Raw genomic sequence first — 27416 nt, 5'->3', positions numbered from 1 at the left:
TTGGCGATTTTATTATACTAACTCTTTGAAACTAGTGAACTTACGGTAAGTAGATGATTAAGTTCTAACCAAAATTTGGTAGGAAATTCCCACCCATAATCTAATTACGTCACCCGAAAATTTTGCTCGATAAATCCTATCTACAACGTAGAAAATATCATGGGTTAACACTTGCATATTTTTCATAATTCAGGATGTCTTAAAAAAATTAGAATGAAGCTGTAAACTAACTAAATATTGTCATGACAAAATCTCATTCAGAAAAGCTAATTCAATGGTTGATTCACAGTGAAATTTTAACTAATAATAGAAAAACAAATCTCGGAAACAAACTAAGGAAGTATTGTAATAGGGTCCATTCAGCGAACGGCTAGGTAAAGTAGCCGTCAAGATATACTGAATGCTGCCTGGAGCGCGGTCTTGCTGCCACTCACTGAAGTCATTAGGATGGTTGTAATTTTTATTACTCTCCACTTGTGGGCCCAAATTTATGGCATCTATTGTGGTTAGGGTTTTATTGAGCGCTTGAGGCGTTCAGCTTATTGTGACGGCTACTTTATAGTCTTCGACAAACTCTAACGTTATATGGTGAAGTTTCATCGTTATGGAGTCAAATATTTCGACAAAGGTCATAATGGGGGTAATATAAACCCGATCGCATAATACCTCGATTATTACCTTCTTTGTTGAGGTATTTGACGCCATAACAATGGGACCCTTCCACATAACGTTAGAGCCCGTGGACAACTATATTTTCATGTTTTCTCGACGTTTTATCACCCCTAGAAAATGAAAAAATAGGTTTTGAATTTGTGTCTGTCGACAGTAACTATCGAAGTTTGTTAGACAGATAATCTCCGAAAGTACCTGCAAATTTTGCCGTATGTTAGGAATATCATGTGGATATTTGTTCTATTCTTCCTACCAACAATTTGATCACATCATCTCAAAATTTTGCGGGGTAAATGCTGTTTAAATTTTATAAAATAACATACTTGTTAAAATAAAATTACGTGCTCGTAGTTTATGAATTCGCCTTGAGTTTTTACCTTTGGAGTCCAGATAACAAATTAATAAAAATGGTATGATAACGTCTAATGACTGGTCATAGCTCAGTACATTAAAGTGCGTCATAATAACATGACAGTCGTAGGTTTGATCCCTTCATGGGCCACTTTTTTTCTTACATTGTGGATGGTATTATCTATATTTTTATTTCCCGAACGTAAGCTAATACATGACCCTTAGATAAGGAAAAATAGGTCTCCCTTTCTGCCTATCATCTGTGTCGATTATTATTAGACAGATAAACATACTCCTACACTTGAGGTTTATGAATCTGTATTGAGGCATTGCGATTTTTGGAAAAATTTTTCTGAACATATCGTACCTAAAATATATAAAATGCTATATGAGTCGACACTTGATTTATCACTACAGTCATAGTTTTTAGAATTTCATATCAGCCAAAAAAATCAACGGCTTTTTCCCGAAATTTTAAAAATACAGTCTTGTAGTTATCGGTATTACACTGCACCTAGCCGAATTAAAAGTTGATAACATCATCACAAAATTTTTTATGACAAACTTGAAACTACGCATAGGATGCTTTTTTACTTGTATTTTAATAGTCCACATACACAGAGTGATTCAGAGGACTACTGCATCATCTTAATGGCGAAATCTAGAGCAAAAAATACGTAAATAATTGTAATGATAGGATAGTCAATAGTTTAAAATATGGTTATCAGAGGTTTTTAAAATTTTCGCGAATGATCAGAATTACTGTCTACGTGGTTAATTATTAGAAAATAATTCTTATTTTAACACATTAGTAATCGATTTTTAGAAATAGGTAATAATGACATTTCTAAGGAGAAAGCAAATTTAAAAATTCTGTACCTTCGAAATTTTTGTGAAATTGTCATAGTTTACCTAGAAGTTTTTACTTACTTTTTTGCTATATAATTCGTCATTAAAATTATGCAGTAGTGCTCTGAACCACGCTGTGTATATTCATTTTAACTTATAGGAGTTGTCACAAAAACAATATGACTCTTAAAATCAAATTTTATCATTTTTGTAAGGAAAAATATTATTGATTGTATTTCAACAATTTTAGACCAACTTTTATTTAGCAGAGAATGTGTTAGTAAAATGCTGGTATTTAATTAACCACAGCCTGTATTATAACTTATTTCTAAATGTATACCTACATAGCTCCTATATAATTAAAAAATATGACATTGTTTAAAACTTGGTAAATAATAAGTTATAAACTACCGGACACGCAACTGTTACAGTTTTTGCTACCAATGAAAAAGTCACCATTAAGCGTTATCTGTGTAACACACGAAGGGGTTCCAGGGTGTCTAGGGACCTGGATTCCCCCACTGAAAAATCTGACACTGGTTATACGCAACTTATTTTTTTAAAACACTTTCGGAACTTTTTTCTATTAGTTGTGCGCCTTCTCAAAAAAGTTGCAAGTTTGTGTCTCTAGTGTGCCATTATGTATCCCTAGTTACACAAATAACCATTTTAAAATACAGACTGTGCGAAAAAAATGTATAAACCTCTTCAGAAGCGACATCTCTTTCACTATTTGCTTATTTAATTTAGCTTTTCTTAAGACAATATTATCACGTCAAATATTTACAACAGAATTAAAGTCATTACCCAGTCAGTCCGTGTCGCAGCGTCGTCTCATCCGTCGCCTTTCCTTATTTAATTCGATAATTTCTTTTTCACTGTACTGGGGTAGTTTTGCTTTTATTTGCCCGACTGCGCATGCGCACGCGACTGGCGCGCCCTAAACGCGCCGAGCACCTGTTACATTCTTCATTGTTCAACGAGAAGCCGGCCGGCATTTAGTGCATAACGGTTGTATCATCGCGAGTGCTCCAATAGAACGTACACCATGTCTGAACAAGCTGAAGCCGCCCCCGCCGCCACCCAAGAGGAGCAAAAGACCGAAGTCGCCCCCGAGGAAAACAAAGACGTCAAGGAAAACGGAACCGGCGAAGCCGAACCTGTTGCTGAACAGGAAAAAGAAGCCCCCAAAGAGATGAGGGCTGTCGTCCTCACCGGCTTTGGAGGGCTGAAATCCGTTAAAATACTTAAAAAACCCGAGCCCACGGTCAACGAGGGGGAGGTTTTGATTCGGGTCAAGGCATGGTGAGGTTTTTTTTTTACTTTTTACGTTAATGAGCTTTTTGCGTTGCTATTGACAGTAAAATTGATTTTTGAATTTAAACCGGCGAATGCGGTAGAGGAGCGTTTAGAATTTATGTAGTACTCACTTAATTAACTGTTTATAGCACTTGTTCTGTAAAAAAGAGAGTAAATATTTGTTGGTTTTTATAGTCCAGTCAGAGAATTTGCGTTTCTGGTTAACTTAATACATTTTTATTGCACTTTTTCTTCTGAAAAAAAAACGTAAATATTTGTCAATTTTTACAGCTAGGTCTGCAAAGGTTTCGACGGATTATTCAATTCGCAATTGATTGGTACTATAATCTAAAAGTATGTTATTATTGTAAACAATATGAATGAATATTAGTTTGTTTGAAGACTATTCAATCTGTATTTGCAGGCTGTTGCGTTTATTAAAATATATGCGTTTTAGGAAAAATCAGAGATATGGTCTTCCGTTTGATTACAACTTAATTTGTTCGTGATGGGAATGTTTAACATTATTAGTGTATTAGTAACATTAATTAATATATATGCGGAATGAGTTAAAGATCTCAAAAGTAATCTTACAAAATTTGGAATCTATAGGATGCATTTGTTAATAATTAACATCCTTGAGTTTTTTAAATCCCAAAGAATATCCATAAGGATCTAAAATTAATCCTTAGAAAATAATATGCACTTTGAGTTAATGTATGTCTTTAATAGCCTTTTCTTTACTAAATACTTATTATATTTCGTTGATTGATTTATAGTGGCTTAAAAGAACTAGCTCTATAAGGCTCCGCAAAAAATAATAAATAGGTGTCATTAAAAAAAAAAGTTGGATGCCGTAGACGAACAAACAAAACCCATTTACGAGGTGTCAAATTAATATATAGGGTGTCGTTTAGTTTGTTACACTGGTTACTGGTAGTATCTATATTTGTATTTTTAATTTGAAATTTTTGGAAATCTTGTTAAGACACTAATATTAATATAAAGAATCTTGTTAAAAAAAAGTAAAAAAAAAATTGCCAGGTTTACATCTCTAGTTGCTAATTCTTTATGCATTATTCAGCACACAACTGGTACAATTAGCTGTAGCTGTACGTTATTACAGTAGGCAGCGTTAATAATGAATTCGTTTTAAAACACGCAGTTTATGTGAAGAATGTTGATGTAATTGAAACAATTAGAAGAAAACCAAGAATCCTCTTCATTATCTTTGGGTGAGCCCGACAAGTTAATTATCCAGGAAGAGACAACATAAAAAGTACTCTTAAATTTTTGTGGTTAAAAAGATGGGTGCCGTCAGTAAATTTAATGTTTACAATAAAACAAATAAAATATATATCGTATAAACTAAACTCACTACAAAGTTTAATGAACCTTTTTATTATCACTCATCTTTAAATTTTTTTCAGTAGACAAAAACATGCAAGTTCAGTAAGTGGTTAGCATGTGTTTCTCGTCGCTTTAGTACTTAATTAACATTTCCTCAGACATGCATTTTCATGTACCCGCTTATTTGGTTTCTGCTAATTTTTGTTGCTCTTTACGATTATTGGTGTTATTTGAAGAATGAAGCAATGTAAATTAAACGTCTAGAAACTGGTGGGAAAATTTAAAATATTTTGTTTGTATTGACCCTTACTCTTGCTTGAGTAGTAAAGATAATAATAAGTATCAGTTTTCTTTCGTCGCAGTCCTTGTCTAAAATTATATTTGCGTAAATTTGAAGCTTTGTTATAATGTCTTACCAAAATAATTTGGTTTTAATGTAAAACCAAATTATATATATAAAATATAATTATAAACGGTCGTTATGCTTGTATGCCAAATATTACATAAAATTTCTTGTAAAGTAATTGTGATAAAAATCAAAACGGATTCACAAACCCCAAGTACAAGAGTATGTTATTTTATACACTTTAAATAGTATTTATAAGTTTTGGAAACTTCATTCTACCCTATAAAATTTTATTGACAATAACGAGGTGGTCAGTAGTACAATGGTAAGAAATATTTATGGCTCACACCAGTTCACCCGAATTTGTCGGAGAACATTTAGCAGGTAGTTGTACTCATAAAATAATGTTCATTTGGATTATTCTGCTTTCTAACATCTGGGGATTACCGGCACGCGACAACTTCAAGTTGTAAATATCTCTTGCTATTGTACTACTGTCCGTCTCATTATTGCCAATAAAATTTTATAGGGTAGAAAGGAATTTCCAAAGGTTTTTTTTTTATATTATGAAATATTTTGACATTGTTGGTGAGGATAATTAGACAAAGTCTGATTGTTATTTTATTTTGCTATTTATACGATATTCCTAACATAGTATAAAATTTGACAACAATGGGCGCGGACAGACGGGAACGGGAAACCTATACGTCGAGAAACATGAAAGTAACCATTCCTCGGATAGACCTTATTAGTTATTACAATACTTCTTTATCTTACGCTCAGGAATGACGTTGATGTTTAAACGTAAAATTTAAATCCTTTAAATTATATATCTTTTGAAGATATTTTGGGTTTCAAAATCATATTTCAGCAGTGGAATTGCACTAGACCACAGATTTTTTTATTGATATTATCTTCATCGATTTTCACTACATTCCTAAATAGAAAACATTATCTGGAACTGATAAGCCAATCAATGTCTTATCTTTCGATTAGTAAATTTTCTATTCCTCGAACAGCGAGTCTTCTTATAAAAAGCTTTCAGCTTGGGATATTTGGAAGTGTTGATGTTATCATTGTTAGATAACAGTTTTAAACTTTACCGTGAAGTACACACTGTTAGTACGTCATTTTTCATTATTTTCCAGCAGTAATTAACAACACAGTTGAGTTTAGAATATTCTAATTGGTAAAACACTCTTTCGTGTTTCATCGCATTGTGCTTATCAGTCGTACGATGCCAAACTTCAGAAAATATTTTAGTTAACACTGGTATATGCTGCCACTGGGTATTGACATGTTGCACCTGGCAACAGCTGCAAATTTAACTGTGGAAAGAACAATTTTAAATATTTGTCCTGTCGCCATTGGTTTAAGGGTTGTAAAGGCCTATACGCAGCATCAGATTGAATAGAAAAGATACATCACTCAAAGTGAATCATAAAGTTTTTGTAAAGAAATATCTGCGGATATTGGGGTGCCATTATAAAGAACATCAATAAATTTGCTTTATATTGCTAGTGAATAAGAAACAGGAAAAAGCCATCGAAGTATGTGATTTGAACAGTCCAATAGAAAGATCATTTTTACTTAAAAAAATTCTAATTTAGGATGATCTAATCAAAATTTTAACAGCGAATATTAGATACTGTTGTAACGAGAGCATTAAATAGACTTGTAACATGCATCAACATGCAATGTAGACATATCGATCTAAAAATTGCCTGATGAAATATATACTTTCGTCTGTAAAAGAAAAAAAAATTGGGTGGGGTCATATTTAGCACGTTAGTTGATAAAGAGTTAACATGCATTGCATTTTATCGATTGCATAAATTTGGCAGAATTATTTTCTTTCTAGTTGCTGTTTGAGTAATCCACAGGGTCAGTTTTAGGAATTGAAAATCAGTTGAAGGGAATGAAATTTAATCAGGGACGTTCAAAAAGTAGTGAGGAGGTATAAATCTATAAATAAAGTTTGAACTACTAAACCTTTAAAGAGACTTCTGATAAATTTTACTACTGGAAAAACGACTGGATGTGGTTACACCCGCAGCCGACCGTTAGATAACGATATACAACTTTGTGACAAAAAAGTTTAAATATTTCTAAGAAACTTGAAAAAAAGTTCTTTGTTCACTCGTAGAACAGGACTCCAAGAAGGTTAAATGAAAGCCTCGCATCCTTGTTTTTGTACGCCTTTGCACAGAAGTAGGTACACATGAGTGAAATTATTTTTGTAACTTTGTAACACTTCCATGACGTTATTTGGTCAACAAATTTTGAAGAACTGAAATTGGTCGTTCTTGAAATAACAGAAAAAGTTAAACGGACTGTTATTTTTAGACGCCTTTGTAAGCAGTCAAAAAGGTAAAGTATAGTTAAAATTTTTGATGTTCTAATCGATCACTAAGATAATATTAGGTACCACACATTTTAGACTAGTTTTTGGGATAGATTCTAAAATGTAATTCTGGAACTAAACATTAAAATAAAAGTAGGGATGAATTATTATTATTAAATCACAGGTAAAGGAACATGCTTTGCTACATGTTTCAGGCGGAATTTTGTTATAACAAAATTTTGTGGTGACGTCATCAACTTATAATGGGGACAAACATATTAGATATGACACATACTTACAGTGTAACTAATAACAACAGCCTCATGTTCTCAGAATTTCGGAAAAATTAGATGTCACTTTTGGTGTAATCAATAAATAAATTGTTTAATTAATTCTTTGGGTCCTCCTGTTCATGCAGTCGTAAACGTACACAGAGTACATATTATTAAATAAATATTTACTTAATAAATTGTTGAAATGCCGTCATCAACTTTGTAAAGGGAATGAACAAGTAAATTGGTTATTGGTGGGATCACGCCACCGACTTTTTGGTAATTATTTTACCATCGACACAACATTCCAAAAGTAGACTTGAAATCTCGCAATAATCAGTTCAATAGTTTGAAATTATGTACATAACAAAATAGACGGGTGGAAACGGGAGACCGACGTTTCCGAATTCTACGAGTTGTAGACACCGAAGAGACATGAATTGTATCAAAATGACAATTGTATTACAGACACAATAACTCCTCATCTCGGGAAATAAAAATCCACTGCTTGTGAGGAATTTGAACCGTGACGGCACAGAGAGCATCCAATTGCGCAAGTTTTTGTGGATCTATTTCCCAGAAAATGTATCTTGCATGAATCATCTGATTAACATCCGTTTTTGCATCAAAATACAAAGGCACCGGTGCGTAAAATTTATAACGATTTATTATATTCAGAAATTTTCCTCATGACAGTCCAGAGCAAAACATGTTTGTGTTTAATAAGATTTTTATTTATCTCTTTTTAAAACAGATAATAGAGGTCGCATAGCATAATTTTTATGAAATTTTATAATTATCTAAATGCTCTCTTGTTCGTATTCAAACGCTTTTCGTAATTTTTGTTTGTCGTAGTTGTGCAACATTTGTCATAAAAAAGTGCTGATTATAATTTTTATGCCTAATTTCTTATTGTGCAGCCACCATCATAGTTACATTAATTTGTACATAAATTACGATAAAAAGTAAATAAAACTAGAACACACGTGATTATAAATTTACATAGATAAAGGGGGCATATTGGTTTTGCAAACTAACTTTCAGCAGCAAACACAAAATATTTTTTTATCTTCTTGTTTATACTGTTATCTCTAAGCACACACAAAAACAAAAATTCTAATTTCTACATGATGCTCTTTGTTGTGTTATGAATCGATGTACGTTCATCATGATAACCACTCACGCCAAATTTAGTCGGTGTATGATTCAAACACAGGAAGTACGGCTAGTTTCAGCAGACATGTCACTGTGGAATTATTTAAAAAGGCAAATGAAATGCAACAAAAGGGACCCTTTTCCGCTGTTTTATATTTGTAGTAAATTCCACAAACTAGGGTTCATCAATGGACATCCTCTCCTGAAACATACATTCGCTAAAACGGTAAATTTTTTAAAGTTTTCGAGGATTTATGCGAAGGATAGAGACTTTATTTCTTGTTTATTCGCATTTTCTTTTGTTGTTAGATATAGTGTTTATGAACTCTGTTATGTTATCTTTAGCCAGGCTTCTACTAGCTGTGAATAAGATATTGGTCATTTTCATTTACGTTCTGATATAGCAGTAAGTGAATCATTCAACCGGAAATTGTTCTACTTTATTCAAGCAACAAGATTGTTGCTCCGGTAGTTGATTAATTTTATTCTTAGACAGAGGACATTTGACGTTAGTTATATTGTGAGTGTGTCGATCTTCGTTATCAACATTATTCCTTTTAAAGCTTTTAATGGGTTTGATTGTAACTGCACTATTTTGTATCATATTTACAACCAAAGCATCTATGAAGATTACCACGGTGAATTCTTTTCTTGAGTCAGCTATCGGCAGAGGGTTTTAATTAAAATTGTAATCAGTAGTCTGGTATTTGGTAATCTGCTTTTCGAACCATCATGTGCACAACTTACTTTGGTTAAATAATGCCCTCTGTAAATATCAGACATAATTCAGTCGTCTGGAACAACAATATCTCTTCGGATCATTTATTCGCACGTGGGTAGTAAATGATACCAATTCTGTTTGTGCCATATTTCACAGATTATTTTTAGCGACAAAAATATGGATGAATGATTCCCTTTTGATTGTTATCATTTCAAAATTTATAAATGCTGATATGTTATTATCACATGCCGTTCTATGGTATTGACTTTTGGCACTGTGGTATTGTAATGGAATAATTTTAATGAATGTCTTATTTCACATATATTTGGCGTTTTATTGGGGGTAGAATACGAACGCCAGGTTTCGCATCTCAAAATATTATTCAATAAATTTCATTTCATATGTGTAACGTCACCCTGTTTACCTATACTTGTAATTTAATAATCCTCCCCTGTTGTTAACTTTCCCTTGCAGGAATTATCTTCGGGCTGCTGTAACGTCTACCGAAAAATAACTCTTGTGAAGAGAAAAGCCCAAAGACATTCGATGTAAATAATAAATGGCGGATTTTCTTTCACCACTAGTGAATTTTCTCATATTTTTTTGAACATTTCCTTCTCACATTCGCACAGTGAGTTAAATTATATTAGCACTAGTTCTTGAGTTGACTCGTTTCATTTATAGGAATAACTTTGGCTCTGTTGGTCATTATCATTTAATTAATTTGATGTAATGAACAGGCTTGCATACCGACGAGTATAAGACATCTTGCTGGTATTCAACTTCAAATTTAACGGACAATAAATTCGCTTTAAATGCGACAAATTCCGAACAAGTAAATTGCTACTATATTGACTTTAACATAAACCGGAGGAAATTTATTGGGGAGTTATGTAAATAATGAACGTTGTTGGTTTATCTTTTTCGCATAAAATAATCCTCTTGAAACCGCCTGGTACGTGGATAGTTTTCTCTTGTACTATACGAGTATTGGCAAACTATATTGTGGCTTGTTACACTTTAAATATATATAAATGTAGATTATTGTTGACAGTTATTTAAATATAGGATAATCAAATTTTTTGTAAATATTTACAATTCTTCTACGTTGGAATTTTACTGATGAACCGGTATTAAACAGACAGCTTTTCATTTTCTTTAGTTTAGACGAGGTTCGGGATTGGAGTTTGGTAATAATGAGCGTACATAGACATGCAGATGACAACGACCGCAGCGTCTCTTTAATCTTTGTTCGTTTTTTCTTATAATCCTGAATAAATAAGTTTTCAACTTGGCTTTCATTTCCGCTGATATTTTTATTGCTTTACTTAAGGATTTATCTTGATAAGAATTTTTGCATTAAAAGACTTTTATCTTTTTTAATCTTGTGTGAAACAAATTCGAATTTCGCATCCCGTATATGAAAAAGGCGGTAGTGGAATGGCTAGTAGTTGTGGGGAATTATTCATTCGTTCATTCATTAGACAATTAATGCTAATTACTGACTTAATCAAAAAATGGATTTGTATTTGTTAATTAATGGAATAATACAAATATTATATAGGAATGTTGTTAATTGGGAAACATTGATAAAAGATGTTTTCAATTTGCACGTTTTGCTCATGTGTAAACAGTGGTTGCACAGATAAATATTATTTTATACCACAAATCCACTCCGAGGGTAGATCTAGAAGAGATACACATATTAAATAATGTTGCTTATAATACTGTTGTAAGAGTAAAAATATTGGAGAAATGTAAAAAATGCGGTAAAATCAATCTAATAAAAAACCGTTTTAATTCAGTGTATTTACATCGATGTTATAATTTTTGTTGACCATGAACCATGAGTGACAATTAATATTTGGGATTAGGTTTTAATCTACTCTTGATGTGATATTCCACAGTGCTATTCTCAGTTCTGTTAAATATTATCTACTAGTGTGTTGAACAGAAAGTTATTTTTTTTAATGCCAAGTTGTCTAGTTTTAAGAAACTGTTAAAATAACAGTTTATAAAATATGTCGCTTGTTTTTTACTTTCCGAACGTAAGCTAAGAAGTATTGTAATAGGGTCCATCCATGACTAGTTTCATGTTTCCGAGACGTTTCATGACCTCTAGAGTAGGAAAAAATAGGTCTCCCGGTTCCGTCTGTTTGTGTCGGCTTTTATTAAACAGATAATTTTCCAAACTCCTGATTGTTGTCAAAGGACGTCAGCTCTACATTTTGCTTAGTAAAACATATTTAAATTTCATAAAACAATGTTCTTCTGTACTTGTGGTTTATAAATCCACCTTGAGTTTCTTTACAATTATTGTTATGCTTTAATTATTTAATTCTTCTACTTCAGATACATAATACGCATTCTACAAGCGGGGTTCGTGGAGCAGGTGATCGAGCGTCCGGTTTGTAAATGAAAGTCCTGGGTTCGAAATCAATCCCCCGACATTTCCAGTTTATTTTTATTGATCAAATCCAAACAATTCACCCCTTTTTCTGGAAAATGTAGGAATACAATAATGTCGGGTCTGCATACATTTAATAGTAATAAAATAATAATTATCATAATAAAACTCATTCAAAATAATACTGGGACCGTATTGCTCCATTGTAGGTTAATTCAATAAATTAGTCCTCTCTTCTGTTTTGAGCAGACAAAATCAATCAAATTTCATTTTATTTTAACACTACTGCATACTTTTGATTTGCCTTCACTGATGCTGGTCATTTGCACATGCTGAATAGTCGAATTCTTTCGAAGTATAAACATAATCACTGGAAGTTAAGCATGTAATGAGAATACATTTTCCCATTGGTTATGGGCTTCACTTGTGCATACCGCACCCTCTTGAAATTTGTGCTCCCGCGGCGGAGGAGCTGCGGGGATGTTATCTATATCATTGGATAGCTTTTTCACTTGTTTTTTAACAGTCCAGAGATATCGTTATTACAGGGGTTATAAAAAAAAATAAATTCGCAAATTTTTTTTTTATTTTTCGTAGAAGTTCTATTGATTCGACTCTACTTTAGGGACAAGGAAAATTCTATCTAAAGAACGTTATACCAATATTTTCGGCTATATACTTTATGAATATCAATTCTTTTTTTGATATTCGTAACTACATATGTACTAAGATACAGTTTCAATTTCCTTTTTAATTCGGCTTTCAACCGTACTTCAAAGGTATTTTCGGCTGTTTATGACAGCACTATGATTTTTCATTTTAAATTTATGGTTACTTTCAGTTTTAAAGTTCATTTTCGTTAATTATTATTAAATTAATTAAATGTGTTTCATATGGACAAAACCTACTGGTCTACCTAACATAATTAAAACTGAAATAATTTTTCAGACAACCTTTACAAATTTGGTCATTTTATGTTCAGTCACGTTCATGAATTGTCACTTCTTGTACTGAAATGTTAAAAGTACTTTTTTGGACGTACTTGTCACTTTTTTTGGGCTAATGAGTTGTCATTTTTTTAAACTCGGATTTCGAAAATTTACTTTTGCGTCCTTGGCCTTGTGTTTTTGACCAACATTTTTTTAATGAAAAAGCCAAAAGCGCCGTTATTTAAACTCCACCTTTCCTGAATATCATTATGAAACATGACGTACCAATTTCTTTCTTAGTAGAAGAGCAAAGTAGCATTTTGGTTTTTATCAGATCTGCATGATTTTTTCTCCAACAACAAAATAGTTGTTCGTAGTTAAATTTGAAAAAATAATCATGAAACATTATTTTATTGAAAAACAACACAAAATTTACAAATGCAGCAATATTGAATAATAATTTAACATTAATACTTAATAAAATTTGTTTCGTTAGTATGCAGATATTTACATTTTTGAGGTTAGAAAACTGTTGCTTTTTTTGTTGGACCAAAACCCCGAAGGATTTGCTACAAAATCGGAAGTTTAATTTGCCTTGAATTAAGAGAATAAATGATTAAAATATTCAGTCCCTCTTGCTTCTTGCTAATGGTGACAAATCGATATCTCATCTTATTGTTAAGGTAATTTGATACGATATAAGAAGAACTTTGCTGGCTGAAAGTGCTAAATGTAAAGTAAACACACAAGGACTTCGAATAAAGTTCGAATAATATGACACTTCAGTCCAAAAAAGTAATTTTGACAGTTCAGTCCGAAAAAGTAACACTTTACGGCCGCAAATCGAGTCTTAAAGTAGCTCTTTTTATATTGATCGTCAAAAAATGATTTTCTAACCTCAAAACCACTTATATTACCAATATTTTTTCTGTTAAAAACGTTACCTATACCTCAAACTTCAGATTGGCCGAAAAAGTTCTTCTTTATATTGAAAATGTTATATTTTTATGTTAAAATTTTTTGTCTTGTCTGCTCTTTGAGTCTCTGCTTAGTATCTTTGGTTTCATTATGGTTTGACTGATGAGCATATTAGCTAGCCCAGAATATGTTTTAGAGACCATTAGTTTAACCCATCCAATGCGTTCTTTAATTATTACAGTAATGAAACAAACCTTAATTGTAGTAGCATGATTTTTTTAATAATAAAATTTGAAGAAAATAGTGCAGTGTTTTTTTTGTATATAATGCAATGTATTAAAAAAATCAATAGTAAGATTTGACAAAAAACGTTCAGACAGATGGAACACGATTTTGCGAGCTATATTTTAAGAACAAATTACACTCTGTGGCTGCGGCCGTCGAAGTTGCTGACATTATCGATATTCTTTTAATTAGGTGTCCGATGCCACAAACATACCAATGGGTTCAACCATTTTCAGACAAAAGTCCTAAATCAATCAAATCTGGTAAAACACATTTTTGTTTTCACACGTATTACTTTTGAAGAACAAATGTGAACAATTTTCCTGATTCTAAGAATGTGATATCTTCATCAATATTTGTTTTAAATAGAGGCTTTATCTTTTTGGTTTGCGTTTTAAAAGAGTACTTAGAACTTACTTAAATTGTATATCGTAGTTAACATTCAACTGATTATTGATTAGAATTTTAAAAATGTTGACAATAAAAAAATTCCTGATTTGTTATTGTTATAATTACAGTTAGTAAACTATCTTTAGTATCAAATAATCACTTAATTTAAGAACTGAGTCAATGAATCTATAACCACCACAATTAAATTCGCGTCCTCCAAAACAGCGTAGGCAAAACTTCCTACATCTTGTGCTACAGAATTTATAGTTCTTCTATTTTCGTTTTATCTGAAACACGCATTAACATTGATACAATTCAATTATGAATGAAACCTTCTGACAATCGTAAATAAATCTTGATTCACGTTACAATTTTATAGTCAGCTTTAAAGAAGTCTTGTCATTTATAGAACTGTAATATAGATATATGGAACATTTTTATTTTACAACCTTTAGTCAAGCACCAACAATACCAACATGTTATCATAAATTTATTGATTGATTTTACGCTCTGCGTGTTCACAATACATAGAACGAAATAAATCGAAATTTTATAGACATTTTGCTTCGTCGAATTTAGAACTCGGCGTTAGATCTTTTACACGCGAAGGATGTCACATACCGTTTGTAGAAGTATCTAATACGTGACATGGAAAATATACCCAGGTATCAGCCTCCCTCAGCGTTTCACGGCCTCTCAGCACCCAATAAATCTTCCATCAACGTTTCTGTATGGTAACCGTAACACAGCGGGTTTTTACCATGTTGCATTTTCTATTTTTACCCTTCCGTTTGCCGTATGCAAGGGGTAAATGCACTTCCGGTCTGAGTGGCGCCATGTTCTAATGCACAATGCGTTTTAGCAAAGAACCGAGGAGTAATCGCAAGTAAAACATGTTGGCAGATTATTAATTACTGTCATTAAAAAAGCAATTACTCTTCATAGTTATTAATTCTGGTAATGGCCTTTGCCTTCTCTACCAAGGGGTGGAATTCGTCTGGGTTTCATCGTTACGAAAACGCTTTGAATCATAGTTGATTAAGGGATGAATCATTCTCAAAACTGAGCTTTAATTGAGAATAATGATATCAACTTGAATTTGATTTGTATTTGTAAATTCACACCTTGTGGGGGTCTTAGTTCGAAAATTGCGCTTTATCGATTTCCGATTTATCAAAGTGCCATAACGACAGCTGTCAGACATTGACGGTCGCATGACCATTGTTCATTTTATTTACTCGTGTATCGATTTGGTCAATACAGTGGGTGGTGGCTGGTAAGGGCGAAGAAAATTACGAACATTCGTCTCGCAAACAGGAAATGTCTGGCATTTTTGTGTTAAGCTGTTGTTAATTTACTATATAAGTAAAAGACAGTTTTATTTTTAGAGTTATCAACGTCACTCAAATTGTTTATATTATTAAACGGTTTGTGTACGCGCTTCACAAATAGCTTGTAATTTGTTACTTAGTATAAACAATAATAATAATTAAGAAAAAATAGGCAACATGTGCGCAATATAAATCTTGTGTCCCATTAAAATGATGGTTTGTAATCAGTTTCGGTTATTTTATGCCCCCCGGCTTTTTTCAACTTGTAATAAAAAGCATTTCTTTGTAATGAACCCCTCTTGTTTGTTCTTAATCGTGGCGTGACCGGATGTTGTAATTTATCACACTGGCACTCGATATTAGATTATTTTCTCTCCTAGACTATTATTTCGAAGAATTATTGTCCAGTTAGCGGTTTCAACGTGTTCAAGTCATTACTGATATTAATTTCCCACAATAAAAAATTCCCTTCTCAAGCTTTATCATCTTTTAGTGATTCAAGAAAACTTCCGATGGAGTAGATTTATTTGTTTCTGTGTATTAGTCACAACACATTGAGACAAAGATGAGTTTTATGGACAACTTGTTAGATTTGGGCGCCTTCCAATTTTATTGTTAGTGTGGGTTCCCCGCAGTGCTTTACTGATTAGTATTATGAGTTACTCAGCGTCAAAATAAATCACTGCTGATAAAGAAAGGGGTCCGGATTGTATTTGGAGAGCTTTGGGGATTTTTTTTGCACAGTCACTTACGCTGAACGAGCGGTTAATCCGGATATGTGGTTTCGATTTTCAACCTTCTTATAAATTGACGAAACCTCTCAATGTTAAAGAGACATTTTGAAGAGGACTCCAAGTTACTTTTTGCCGCCGACTTTCGGAAGTACTTACTCGTATTTCGTTGCGGTTTCTAATCATGTGTGTTGTGGCTTGTATTACTTCAAATATTTGTGTTTGAAGAGTTGAAAGAGCGCTACTGTAAAACATCCACCTAAAGTTATTCAGAGAGAGGTTTCTTTGTTTCTGAAGTACAATCAGTTTTGCTTGCATGTTCAGTAAAGATTTGTTTATCAATTTTTCATAAACATTTTAGTTTGAATAAAACATTAACATGTTAAGGTGCCCTTTTATTTGGAAAATGAACGCATCCACATGGTTTAAGCTCCCCGGCCTTGACATTATAAGATTTCCGAACACTTGTGTTTCTAGAACAATAATAGAATAATAAAACTATAATAAAAAATTAATTTTAATCGATGTTCCACAGTCAGCATCAATACTAGTGTAATATAAAAACTTCAAATTTATTTGTATGCAGGATACTTGTCTTTTCACAAACTTAAGTTGTACTTTCTAGCGTTCTCGATGTTTCATGACACCTAGCGTACGAAAAAAGTAGTCTCCCGTTTATGGCTTCATTAATAATTTTAGTCTTCTGTTTTGGGGCTACGTGTATAAACAAACACTCGAAGCTAAAGTTTATTAATGCTGAGAGGCCATTTTTTCCGTTGGTTATCTGCTTTAGCATATGTATTCTACGTTGTCCGTACTTGTGCAATTTGCACAATCCCTCACAATTTGCATCCCTACGGCGCAGGGGCTGCGTGGGTGTTATTTACACCGCTGGTTTTTACTTTATAGACGTTATAACAAAATCTATTTTTTTAAAGAGGATTTCACATTCTAAAAAAAACCATTTGGGCCCCCCGAGAAGGTTTTACACTTTAAAAAAACAATTGGGACCCCCATGAAGGTTCCACATTAAAAAAAAAGGCATTTGGGCCCTTGGTAAGGTTTTTCATTTTTAAAAAAGACATTTGGGACCCCCGAAAATGTTTCACATTCTTGAAAAAATACATTTGGTCCCCCGAGAAGGTTTTACATATTGAAAAAAAGACATTTGGGTCTCCCAAGAGGGTTTCACATTCTTAAAAAAATACATCTGGTGCTCCCGAGAAGGTTTCACATTCATTAAAAATTGGTAGAAGTTTATTTCGCTGAAGTATAGCCCAACAAATGCCGTTACTTTGAAAAATAAAAAAACTGATTTTCCGAACATTTATTTATGACAACCTGTATACATTAAAACAAATATAATAGATAAGTAATAGCAGTAATAGTGTAAAAAGCAAATGACATCCTATAAATGTGTTTTGACATTCTAGAATTTTTTTTTGTCCAAGATTCCCAACTTTTTTTTAATGATACTCTATTCATTTTTTTTCAGATTTTTGTAGAACTTGTTTTTCTGAATTGATTGATGTATTATACTTTAATTACCCATACCCTGCCACTTCGCATTCGAGCTCATTATGTTACACAAACACACTTGTGTATATTTCGTCTAAAGTGACCAAGACAGGAAACGAACAATTGCCCCAAAATATGAACGCGTTGATGAAGGTAGAGTCTATAGATGCAATTCCTTATTGCAAATTTATTTCCACAGTAACGAGTTAAATTCGTAAATCTGATTGGCTGTTTATTTTTAACAACCTTTGAATTTTAACACATTTTGATACACAATTGGGCCTGTATAGGGAGTTTTCCCATTTGAGAATGTTTCGATTAACATTATTTCAGCAAGGACACGTCGGCCTATTCCGACGTGCTGTGTAATATTAATAATAAAACACTGGAGTGTACTGTTCTTGAGATTTGATCAACAAAAAAAATTAATAAATAGATAATAGCAGTAATAACATAAAACAAAAAATTCTATGCGATATTCGAAGCGTAAACAATTTTCGCGTTACATGTTTGAAACACCAACCTTCAAAGCTCTTCGCTTATGTAGAAAGAACGCTACAACAGTACCTAGTAAAATTTCATTGGTGTTTCAAAGTTAACCATGAAGGTTGGACACAAAACCATAAACCACAAATTCAATGCAACCCTTCTCTTTTTATTGGCGTCATTATCCCCTTGCATTGTCCAACAATTTCTCAAAGTAGCAGTTGTAAAATTTTACTAGGCACTGTTGTAGTGTTCTTTCTTTTGCGGTATAATTTCGATTTTTTTTGCAAAAATTTGAATACTCTGGGAAAAATCTGAAGACGGATTCATAATGAACAAGTACAGGAGTAAATTATTTTATAAAATTGAAACCCTACTTACTATGAAACATTTTGAGGGGTTGTCATGACGTTGTTGGTGGGGATGATTAGAAAAATTTTGGTTAGTGTTTTACCATCTACTTGATATTCCTAATATGCGTTCAAAATTTGGCAACAATCCGTCCAGTAATTTCGGAGATTACTTGTCTAATAAAAATGGATACAGACGCCAGACAGAGAGATAGACAGACAGACGGAAACGGGAGATTACTTTTTTTCTGCTCTAGGGGTCATTAAACGTCGAGAAAATGTGAAAGTAGCAGTTCGTCAGATTTATTTAGCTTACGCTCAAGAAGTAAAAATGTTTAAAATAAAAACAATACCCAATTTAAAATTAGTGCAAAATTGTAAATTTCAGGCTTCTTCTTCTTCTGCCACAGTTTAGCGAATCCATTCTTCTTATTTACGAACCCACTGCAACAAAAACACATGAAATTTTTGTGTACACAAAGAAAAATGCGATAGAAGTTTATACACACTAATTTTTAACATCGGTGCAAATCAATATTACACAGTTTTAAATAGACAAGATTTTAAAAATACTAACCACAAAAAGTTTTGAAATCACAATATAAATTCTAAGCAAAATTTTACAATGAGATTATGCGATTCTTGGTGAGGATAACAGAAAAAAAATGGCTAGAGTTTTACCATTTATACAATAGATTCAAAATACATTCAAAAATTCACAGTTTAATAGTTTCGGAAAATATTTGTTTTATTATATTTGAAACAATTTGTGATTCCATCAACTGTCGCCTTGCGCGGGCATAAAACTCGACATTTTCGTACTCGATAAACTGGGGAATGTCAAGAAAACAGGAAATAAAAATTTAACCAAAATAACCCTGCTACACTACGTTTGGAAATTAGGAGCGTAAGTTAGGAAAGTATTGTAAATATAATAGAATCCATTTGGCTACTTTCTTGATTTCTCGGCGTTTCACAACCCCTATAATATAAGAAAGTGGTCTCTCGTTTCCGTCTGTCTCTCTGTCGTCTGTCGTCCATGGTCTGTTGCCGATTTTATTATACAATCACCGAAACTACTGACATGATTGATGTGAAGTTTATATATATTTTAAGAATATCGCGCAGATGGTCAAACACAACAAAAATTTGTCTGATCATCCCCTTCAATAATATGATGACATCATCTCAAAATTGTGCTAGACTGGATAAATTGTGCAAAAATTTTGATAAATTCTACTAAAAATGCAAATTTGTGGTTTATCAATGCATTTATATTTTTTAGAATTGCTTTACAGGGTGACTCAAAGAAATTAATGAATCAGGCAGTTTATTTTATTAATCAAATCAAGAACGGTTCACCCTATTTTCTCAAAAACTTGGAAATACAGTAATTATTAGTATTACCGTGTACCTATCTACAGTGATACTATACGATAAAAAAAATCGTCTAGTAAGGCATGAAATTTATTTTTAAAATAATGTTGTTGGCAGTGCTTAAAAATATTTTGATGTTACTAAACATATTTTAAAGAGAATTTTGTTTGCAATGATGCTGCAAATACGAAAATCTGAACGATACGTAAGATTTGAAAGTTAAAATTGGTAACAGAGAAATGATATGACCCCACTTTTAAAATTGTTGGAAGATATCATATCGTCGCCGTTATATCAGAAATAAGTAGTCTAATTCATGGAAAATGAACCCTCCAATATGTCTCATGACGCCGTTTTTACATCTTGTAGTTATCTTTGTGGAAGTACATATTTATCATTAGTGCGTTTCGTACGTTCCTTTATCACCACCCTGTGTACACATAATACACTACTAGAGTACGGTGTGACATAAAAATCGTCGTCTAGTTGGCGCTCGACAATCAAGCATCACAAAAAGACCACTGATTATTATCCGTTACATGTACCAATATTTTTACCAATAGAAAGAAATCACTTACTATTATTTTACTGTATTCAAAAATAAATAATAACAAGGCATTGCGGATTTAATTTCTATTTATGATCTATGTATAATCAACGGTATATTTTGCGCATGCAGCTGTATCATGCAGCAATATTTATCATGTTATTCCATACAACGGTTTTGACGCAACAAAAATTGTAAAAAATTGCATTTATTCGTAATCGTTACTGAATGCAGTTGCTGTAACTAGTATGCTACATTTATGTACTATGTTGTTTGCTCCATAATATACTTTGATTACATATACCATAGTGCAGCTCAGTTGCAGCCGGGCGCTCTCCAAATGAAAAATAGATTATTTTCATAACAGTCGGAAATGTGGAAGATTGCAGTAAATGCACTGGAATTTGTCTGTAAATTAGATTTCATAACGCTCGTTCTTGATAATACGCCAAATGGTCCATAACGCTTCGTTTTTATTTATTTCTAGTTTTAATTGAATCCGTTTCGCGCAATCTAAAGTTTGATGAACTTTAACCATTATAATGGAATCTATTATTTTCGTTTCAGCGGTCTCAACTTCCAAGACTTGATGGTGCGTCAAGGAGCCATTGATTCACCACCAAAATGCCCATTCATTCTTGGTTTTGAGTGTGCAGGGGAGATAGAACAAGTGGGTGAAGGTGTCGAAGGCTTTTCGGTAAGTGATTCAGATGTATTTTGCACATTTTTTGATAATAACAGCGATTGTTTGGTCTGAGAACTCTCTATAAGCAGACCGAGTAATTAGTTCCCATTTTTTAATGTGATAGTTCAATGTACTAATGAATTTTAACGAGTTGATTTATTCTCACGTCAAAGTGGAAAAAGCTTTTCGGAGAGATAATTTACACGGCTTTGCGTTCTGGACAGCTTGGAGTTTTAACTTAACGTTATTGATTTTCAATATAATGTAAATAATGTATTAGTTTCCAGTGCATGTAAAACATGCTGACGCCCATGTTAATCATTTTGCGAACATAATAACATACAATGTGTTATAATTAATTATCGATTGGTTTGTGGAAAGAGGTACTTCCAGTGCGGCATTTTCGTAAACTCGATTTGATCACATTGTGTGCACTAGTTGTTATAAATACGGCTGCAGAATTACTGGCAAATTAGTGCATGCATTTGAATCGCACAATTAAGAGAAAATCAAATAGACTATTAAAATCCTGGTCTGTAATATCATTACATTTGTTGCAATACGTCACCACACATGCACAACAGTCGCAAATGTTTATCTAGATGAATGCAAATGTAATAGTCAGACGAAAAAGAAGGTACAAACAACTGCTATAAAATCAAAGGATCTAAACGTGCTCATTGAAGGCGTCGTTTTGTTAATTCTATTTACGAGTTTCAATTAACCCAACAATTTAAAAGCAGCACTAAAACAAATACGTTAGTGAAAATGGAACAAAAGTTTCCAGACCAACAGAACGAAAATACAATTTTCTGTTGTTTATAAGTCAATCATAGATAAAAGTGGGGTTATAATTGCACTCGATGTCATAGCAATATCCGATCGATTCGGGATGTGAAACTTTCACAATTTGGTAAAATTCGCAGACTAAGAACTGTTGTATGAGATCGAGTAATCGGAAATAACTTTTAACTGTGCTAATTGGAAGATTTTTTTTATTTTAGCGTTGGTGTCTATGTACGTTGAAACAACAACTATAATTATTTATAAAATTACTACAGTGTTATAATTTTTGTCATATGCAGTCCTCCTTCAGTTTGGCGAAATTAATACCCGAAGTAAGTTACTGATGATAATGTTATTGTTAGTTTGTCATAATGAAATTAACGGGTTAAATGGATCAAAGGGTGACACCTACTAAATCTACATCAACTTAAATATATATTGTGTTTTGATTTGCATACTGTATTCAACACTATATTGATTCCAAAATAATCTAAATTAGGGTTTACCTAGGATTCGTGTTTGTCTCCTGAATAATAGAAGAAAGTAACTTTGTTGAACCAGTTGACTGTGGCACCAATGTATAGGAATTATAAAAACTTTCAAAGCTACTAGGCACGTGAAAATATGTAATGCCTGTATAGGTGAAAAAGACATTAATTTTTGTTGTGTACGATTTTTTTTCTAAAGTCAATACTATTGTGCATAACCATCAACTGTAAAATGTTTCACAATTACTCCCACGTTCGTTGTGATACTTGTAATTCGAATAGTAAGTAACGACGAGTAAAATATAACAGCCTAGTAAAGATATTGGGTTTTCAATTAAAAAAGTCATCAAGTTGGCTTTGACTTTTTCTAAACATTGTGAAGTATGTTTACAATAAACCTAAAATTTGATCGATAAGAGTTGACATAGCGGAAATGTTAATTATAGACATTACGTATTAATAAAACACATACGTTTTTCGCTAAGGTTTCTACTGTTAAAAAATTCAGAACTTCTCTCACCTCTGAAATGCAGCCGAATCTTTGAATGATTATAAAAAAATTGCGATTCGTTTTCTGATAACCGTTATAAAGCAAAAGTCAGTGGTGGAAAAACACCCCTGCAGCTTTTTTGGTTTTTTCAGTTCTTTAATTTTCCGATTTGAGTTTCTCAAGTTTGCAGTATTTCGTTTCGGTTTTTTAATTTCTTTTTTTTTTCAATGATTTCATTTATTCCATTTTTCAATTATTGGATTTTAAAATTTTTTCATTTATTCAATTTTTCGATTTTTGAGTGTTACAGTTTTTCGATTTTACAACTGAGACGATTTTATAATTTTTCAATTGTACAATTTTTGGGTTTGCTAATTTTCCGATTAAACACGTTTTTTCTTCTTTCCAGTTTATCGATTCATTAATTTTTTCGATTTTCTGAATTTTTAGTTTTTCGATTTTTCGTTTCTCCAGTTCTTTCTTCAATTTTTCCTTTTTTTTGGTTCTTTAGTTTTTCGATTTGCAATTTTTCGAGTTTTCAAGTTTGATCTTTTCAGTTTTTTAATTTTCCAACTTTCGAATTTTTAGATTTTATAATTTTCCGATTTGAGTTTTTCAAGTTTGCAGTTTTTCTTTTCGGTTTTGTAATTTTTTATTTTTTTTCAGTTCTTCGATTCTTCATTATTTCAGTTTTATAATTTTTTGTTTCTTCAATTTTTGATTCACAATTTTTCCAGTTTTGATTTTAAATATGTATAATTATAATTTTTAAAAATTTTCACTTTTTCCATTTTTCGATTTTAGAATTTTTTAATTTTTCAATTATTGGATTTAAAAAACTTTCAAGTATTCGATTTTTCAAATTTTCAATTTTTCGATGGTTTTAAATGTTAACAGTTTTTCTACTTTACAATTTTGACGATTCTACAATTTTTCAATTGTACAATTTTTGGGTTTGCTAATTTTTCGAATAAACTCGTTTTTTCGTCTTTCCAATTTTTCAGTTTATTAATTTTTTCGATTTTCTGAATTTTTAGATTTTCAATTTTTGAATTTTTCGTTTCTCCAGTTCTTTCTTCAATTTTTCCTTTTTTTTTTTGGTTTTTTAGTTTTTCGATTTGCAATTTTTCGAGGTTTCAAGTTCAATTTTTTCAGTTTTTTAATTTTCCAACTTTCGAATTTTTGAATTTTTGGACTTTGCAATTTTCCGATTTGAGTTTCTCAACTTTGCAGTTTTTCGTTTCGGTTTTGTAATTTTTTAATTGTTTTCTGTTCTTCGATTCTTCATTGTTTCAGTTTTATAATTTTTTGTTTCTTCAATTTTTGATTCACAATTTTTCTAGTTTTGATTTTAAATACGTATAATAATTATAATTTTTAAAAATTTCCACTTTTTCCATTTTCCGATTTTAGAATTTTTTAATTTTTCGTTTATGGGATTTAAAAAAAAGATCATTCGATTTTTCAAATTTTCAATTTTTCGATCGATTTCTTTGTTAACAGTTTTTCGACTTTATAATTTTGACGATTCTATAATTTTTCAATTGTGCAATTTTTGGGTTTGCAAATTTTTCGACTAAACTCGTTTTTTCTTCTTTCCAATTTTTCGATTCATTAATTTTTTCGATTTTCTGAATTTTTAGTTTTTCAATTTTTGGATTTTTCGTTTCTCCAGTTCTTCGATTTGCAATTTTTCAACTTTTCAAATAAAAAAAATGGAAAAATTGCAAAATTGTAAAAACGAAAAAACGAAATATTGCAAAATCGGGATATTGAAAATTAAAAAAAAATCGGAAAATTGGTTAATTGAGAAATCTAGAAATTGCAAAATTGAAAAACTGGAAAATCGAGGAATTGAAAAATCAAAAAATCAAAGACTGAAAATTTGAAGAATTATAAAAACGAAAGAAATATTGAACAAATTAAGGGAACGAAAAAACGCAAAAAATGTGATTTAAAATCCAACAAATGAAAACAAACAATCGTTGAAAAGAAAAATAAAAGTCAAGAACTTGAAAAATTGGGGAAACGAAAAATTAAAAATTAAGAACTGAAAGATTTAAAAAAGAAAAACTGCAATACCGAAAAATTGCAAATCGAAAAATGGAAGAAACGAAAAACTGAAAAATTTGGAAGTCGAAAAATAGAATAATTAAAAAAATTAAAGTTGCAAAAACGAAAAATTATGACACGGAAATATTGGAAAATGAAAAACGAAACAATTAAAGAAAATTACAAAACTGAAAGAGTGTCCAAGGTAACTAAATCCAGATTTTTCGAAAAATTATAAGTTTTGATTTTGTGAATGTTTTTTTTATGATATATGATATAAGTTAAAATAAATATATGTTTCGAAGTTTAATTTCAAAATGTTATTATAAAATTTTGATTTTTTTTTCAAAAATATGGATGTCTAGGTTAAAAACTTAACACTGATTCACGCATCATAACTGCAGAAGTATCTTATTCTGTAATATCAAAAAAATTGGCCGAAAGTTGTTTCGACAGAACTTCCCTCGCTCCTGAAGTACTTTTTTTTTTGAGTCACCCTGTATACGCAAATCCAAAACATATTAATGGATTGATAAATCACAAGTTCAGCCTCATCATATTTTATACATTTTAGATAGGATTTATTCAGCAACATTTTGGAGTGACGTCATTAATTTTTTAGGGGGGGTGAGCAAATACATTTTGCTTAAAAATTTACCATGCTTATGATAACTTTAAAACGTCTCCAAGATTTCAAAGCATTTGCTGCTGTAGTTTCTGATTTAATCAATAAAATAAATTCACGCATTCATTAATTTTTTTTGACTCACCCTGTATATGTAAATTAAAAAAATATGAATGGAATGATAAATCACAAGGACAGACTCATCATATTTTGTACATTTTAGACAGGATTTATTCAGCAAAATTTTGGGGTGACGTCATCAATTTTTTAGGGGGGATGAGCAAATACATTTTGATAAAAAATTTGCCATGCTTATGATAACTTTCAACCATCTCCAAGATTTCAAAGCATTTGGTTTTGTAGTTTCTGATTTAATCAATAAATTATATTGACGCATTCATTAATTTTTTTGAGTCACCCTGTATATGCAAATCCAAAAAATATGAATGAAAAGGTAAATCACAAGCACAGACTCATCATATTTTGTACATTTTCGATAGGATTTATTCGGCAAACTTTTGAGCTGACGTCATCAATTTTTTCGAGGGATAAGTAAATATATTTTGAATATAAATTTATCATGCTTATCATAACTGTAAATCATCTGCAAGATTTTAAAGCATTCGGTTTTGTAGATTCCAAATTAAATTGCAAAATGTTTAATAATTTTGATTTTTTTTCAAAAAATCTGGATGTTTCGGGTAAAAACTCAATTCGGAATCATAAACTACATTCTTACACATGTAGTTTATGTAAAAATTGTATAAATTAACATAGTCTTTATGTTATTTTATACAATTTACTATGTACAATTTTGAAGTGACGTCATCACAGTGGTGGGAATGATTAGACAAATTTTGGTGAGCGTTTTACCATCTACATGATATACATGGGCGCCCATAGGGGGGGGGCAGGGGGGGCGATGGCCCCCCCTGAGATTCTGCGTCAATTTCCTTTTTATTTGTCAAAGTTAAACTTCAGCACATTTGTAAGAGTAGATACATACCCTACACTTTCAGTTTTATGGCCACACAAACACAGAAATGTGACAAACTTAGACCATCTGGTTTTGAAACCCTCTGTTCGGCCCAGATTTGCCTGGAAACATCATAAATCTATCCTTTTTAACTGGTACTGAATTATGGGTTGTTTCGTTATTTGATTTTTACAGTTATTACAACACAAGAGCAAACATTTTATTGCTTACGTCCAAAAATTCATTCCGTTTTCACTTTTGATCTGTGGTGAAGTGACGTGTAAAGACGAATAGTTGTTAAACCGGCGTTTTGTTGACTATACTTTTTATTATTTATTTATTTCAAAATACAAGCGTAAGTACTCTTGATTAAATGTCTGTTTAAATTTTAAATTTAATATTTTATTTAAAAACAAAGAAATATGGATATTTGAAATTTCTTCAAGTGAAAAATTACAAATACTGATGATGATACTTCATCAGCTAATAAGAAGTATAAAATAAAGTGGTGTTATTTATTACTACTGATGGCGGATTTTCAGAGTAGCCATCGATTTCGAGTGGAAATTTCGGTTGCTCCAGAACGTTTCACCAGTGGGCGTGCGAACTACAACACAGATAGCATAGAAAATTATTGTGGCACTTTTATTCCATACCTGGATCATTTAATTCTTTCCTTAACGACA

At 31.8% G+C, this 27416-nt stretch overlaps 1 protein-coding gene across 2 annotated transcripts in view; it reads left to right on the top strand.

The window, feature by feature from the left end:
- Positions 1 to 2819: 2819 nt before the first annotated feature.
- The window catches only part of LOC135134762 (synaptic vesicle membrane protein VAT-1 homolog-like), a 39125-nt gene continuing 14528 nt past the window's right edge, over positions 2820 to 27416 (top strand). The window contains exons 1-2 of one of the 2 annotated variants that reach the window (XM_064063595.1): positions 2820 to 3177; positions 21196 to 21325. In XM_064063595.1, coding sequence (XP_063919665.1) covers positions 2921 to 3177; positions 21196 to 21325 — 387 coding nt within the window. In that variant the 5' untranslated portion in view covers positions 2820 to 2920. The remainder of the gene's footprint in view (positions 3178 to 21195; positions 21326 to 27416) is intronic. The other variant, XM_064063593.1, reaches the window with a different exon arrangement.

Source organism: Zophobas morio, unplaced genomic scaffold (assembly GCF_036711695.1).
Source record: "Zophobas morio isolate AGI-343-1 ecotype UQ-CSIRO unplaced genomic scaffold, CSIRO_AGI_Zmor_V1 ptg000023l, whole genome shotgun sequence".
Taxonomy (NCBI): Eukaryota; Metazoa; Arthropoda; class Insecta; order Coleoptera; family Tenebrionidae; genus Zophobas; species Zophobas morio.
Note: the sequence above shows the minus strand (reverse complement) of the source record. Positions and strands in the feature narration are given on the sequence as shown.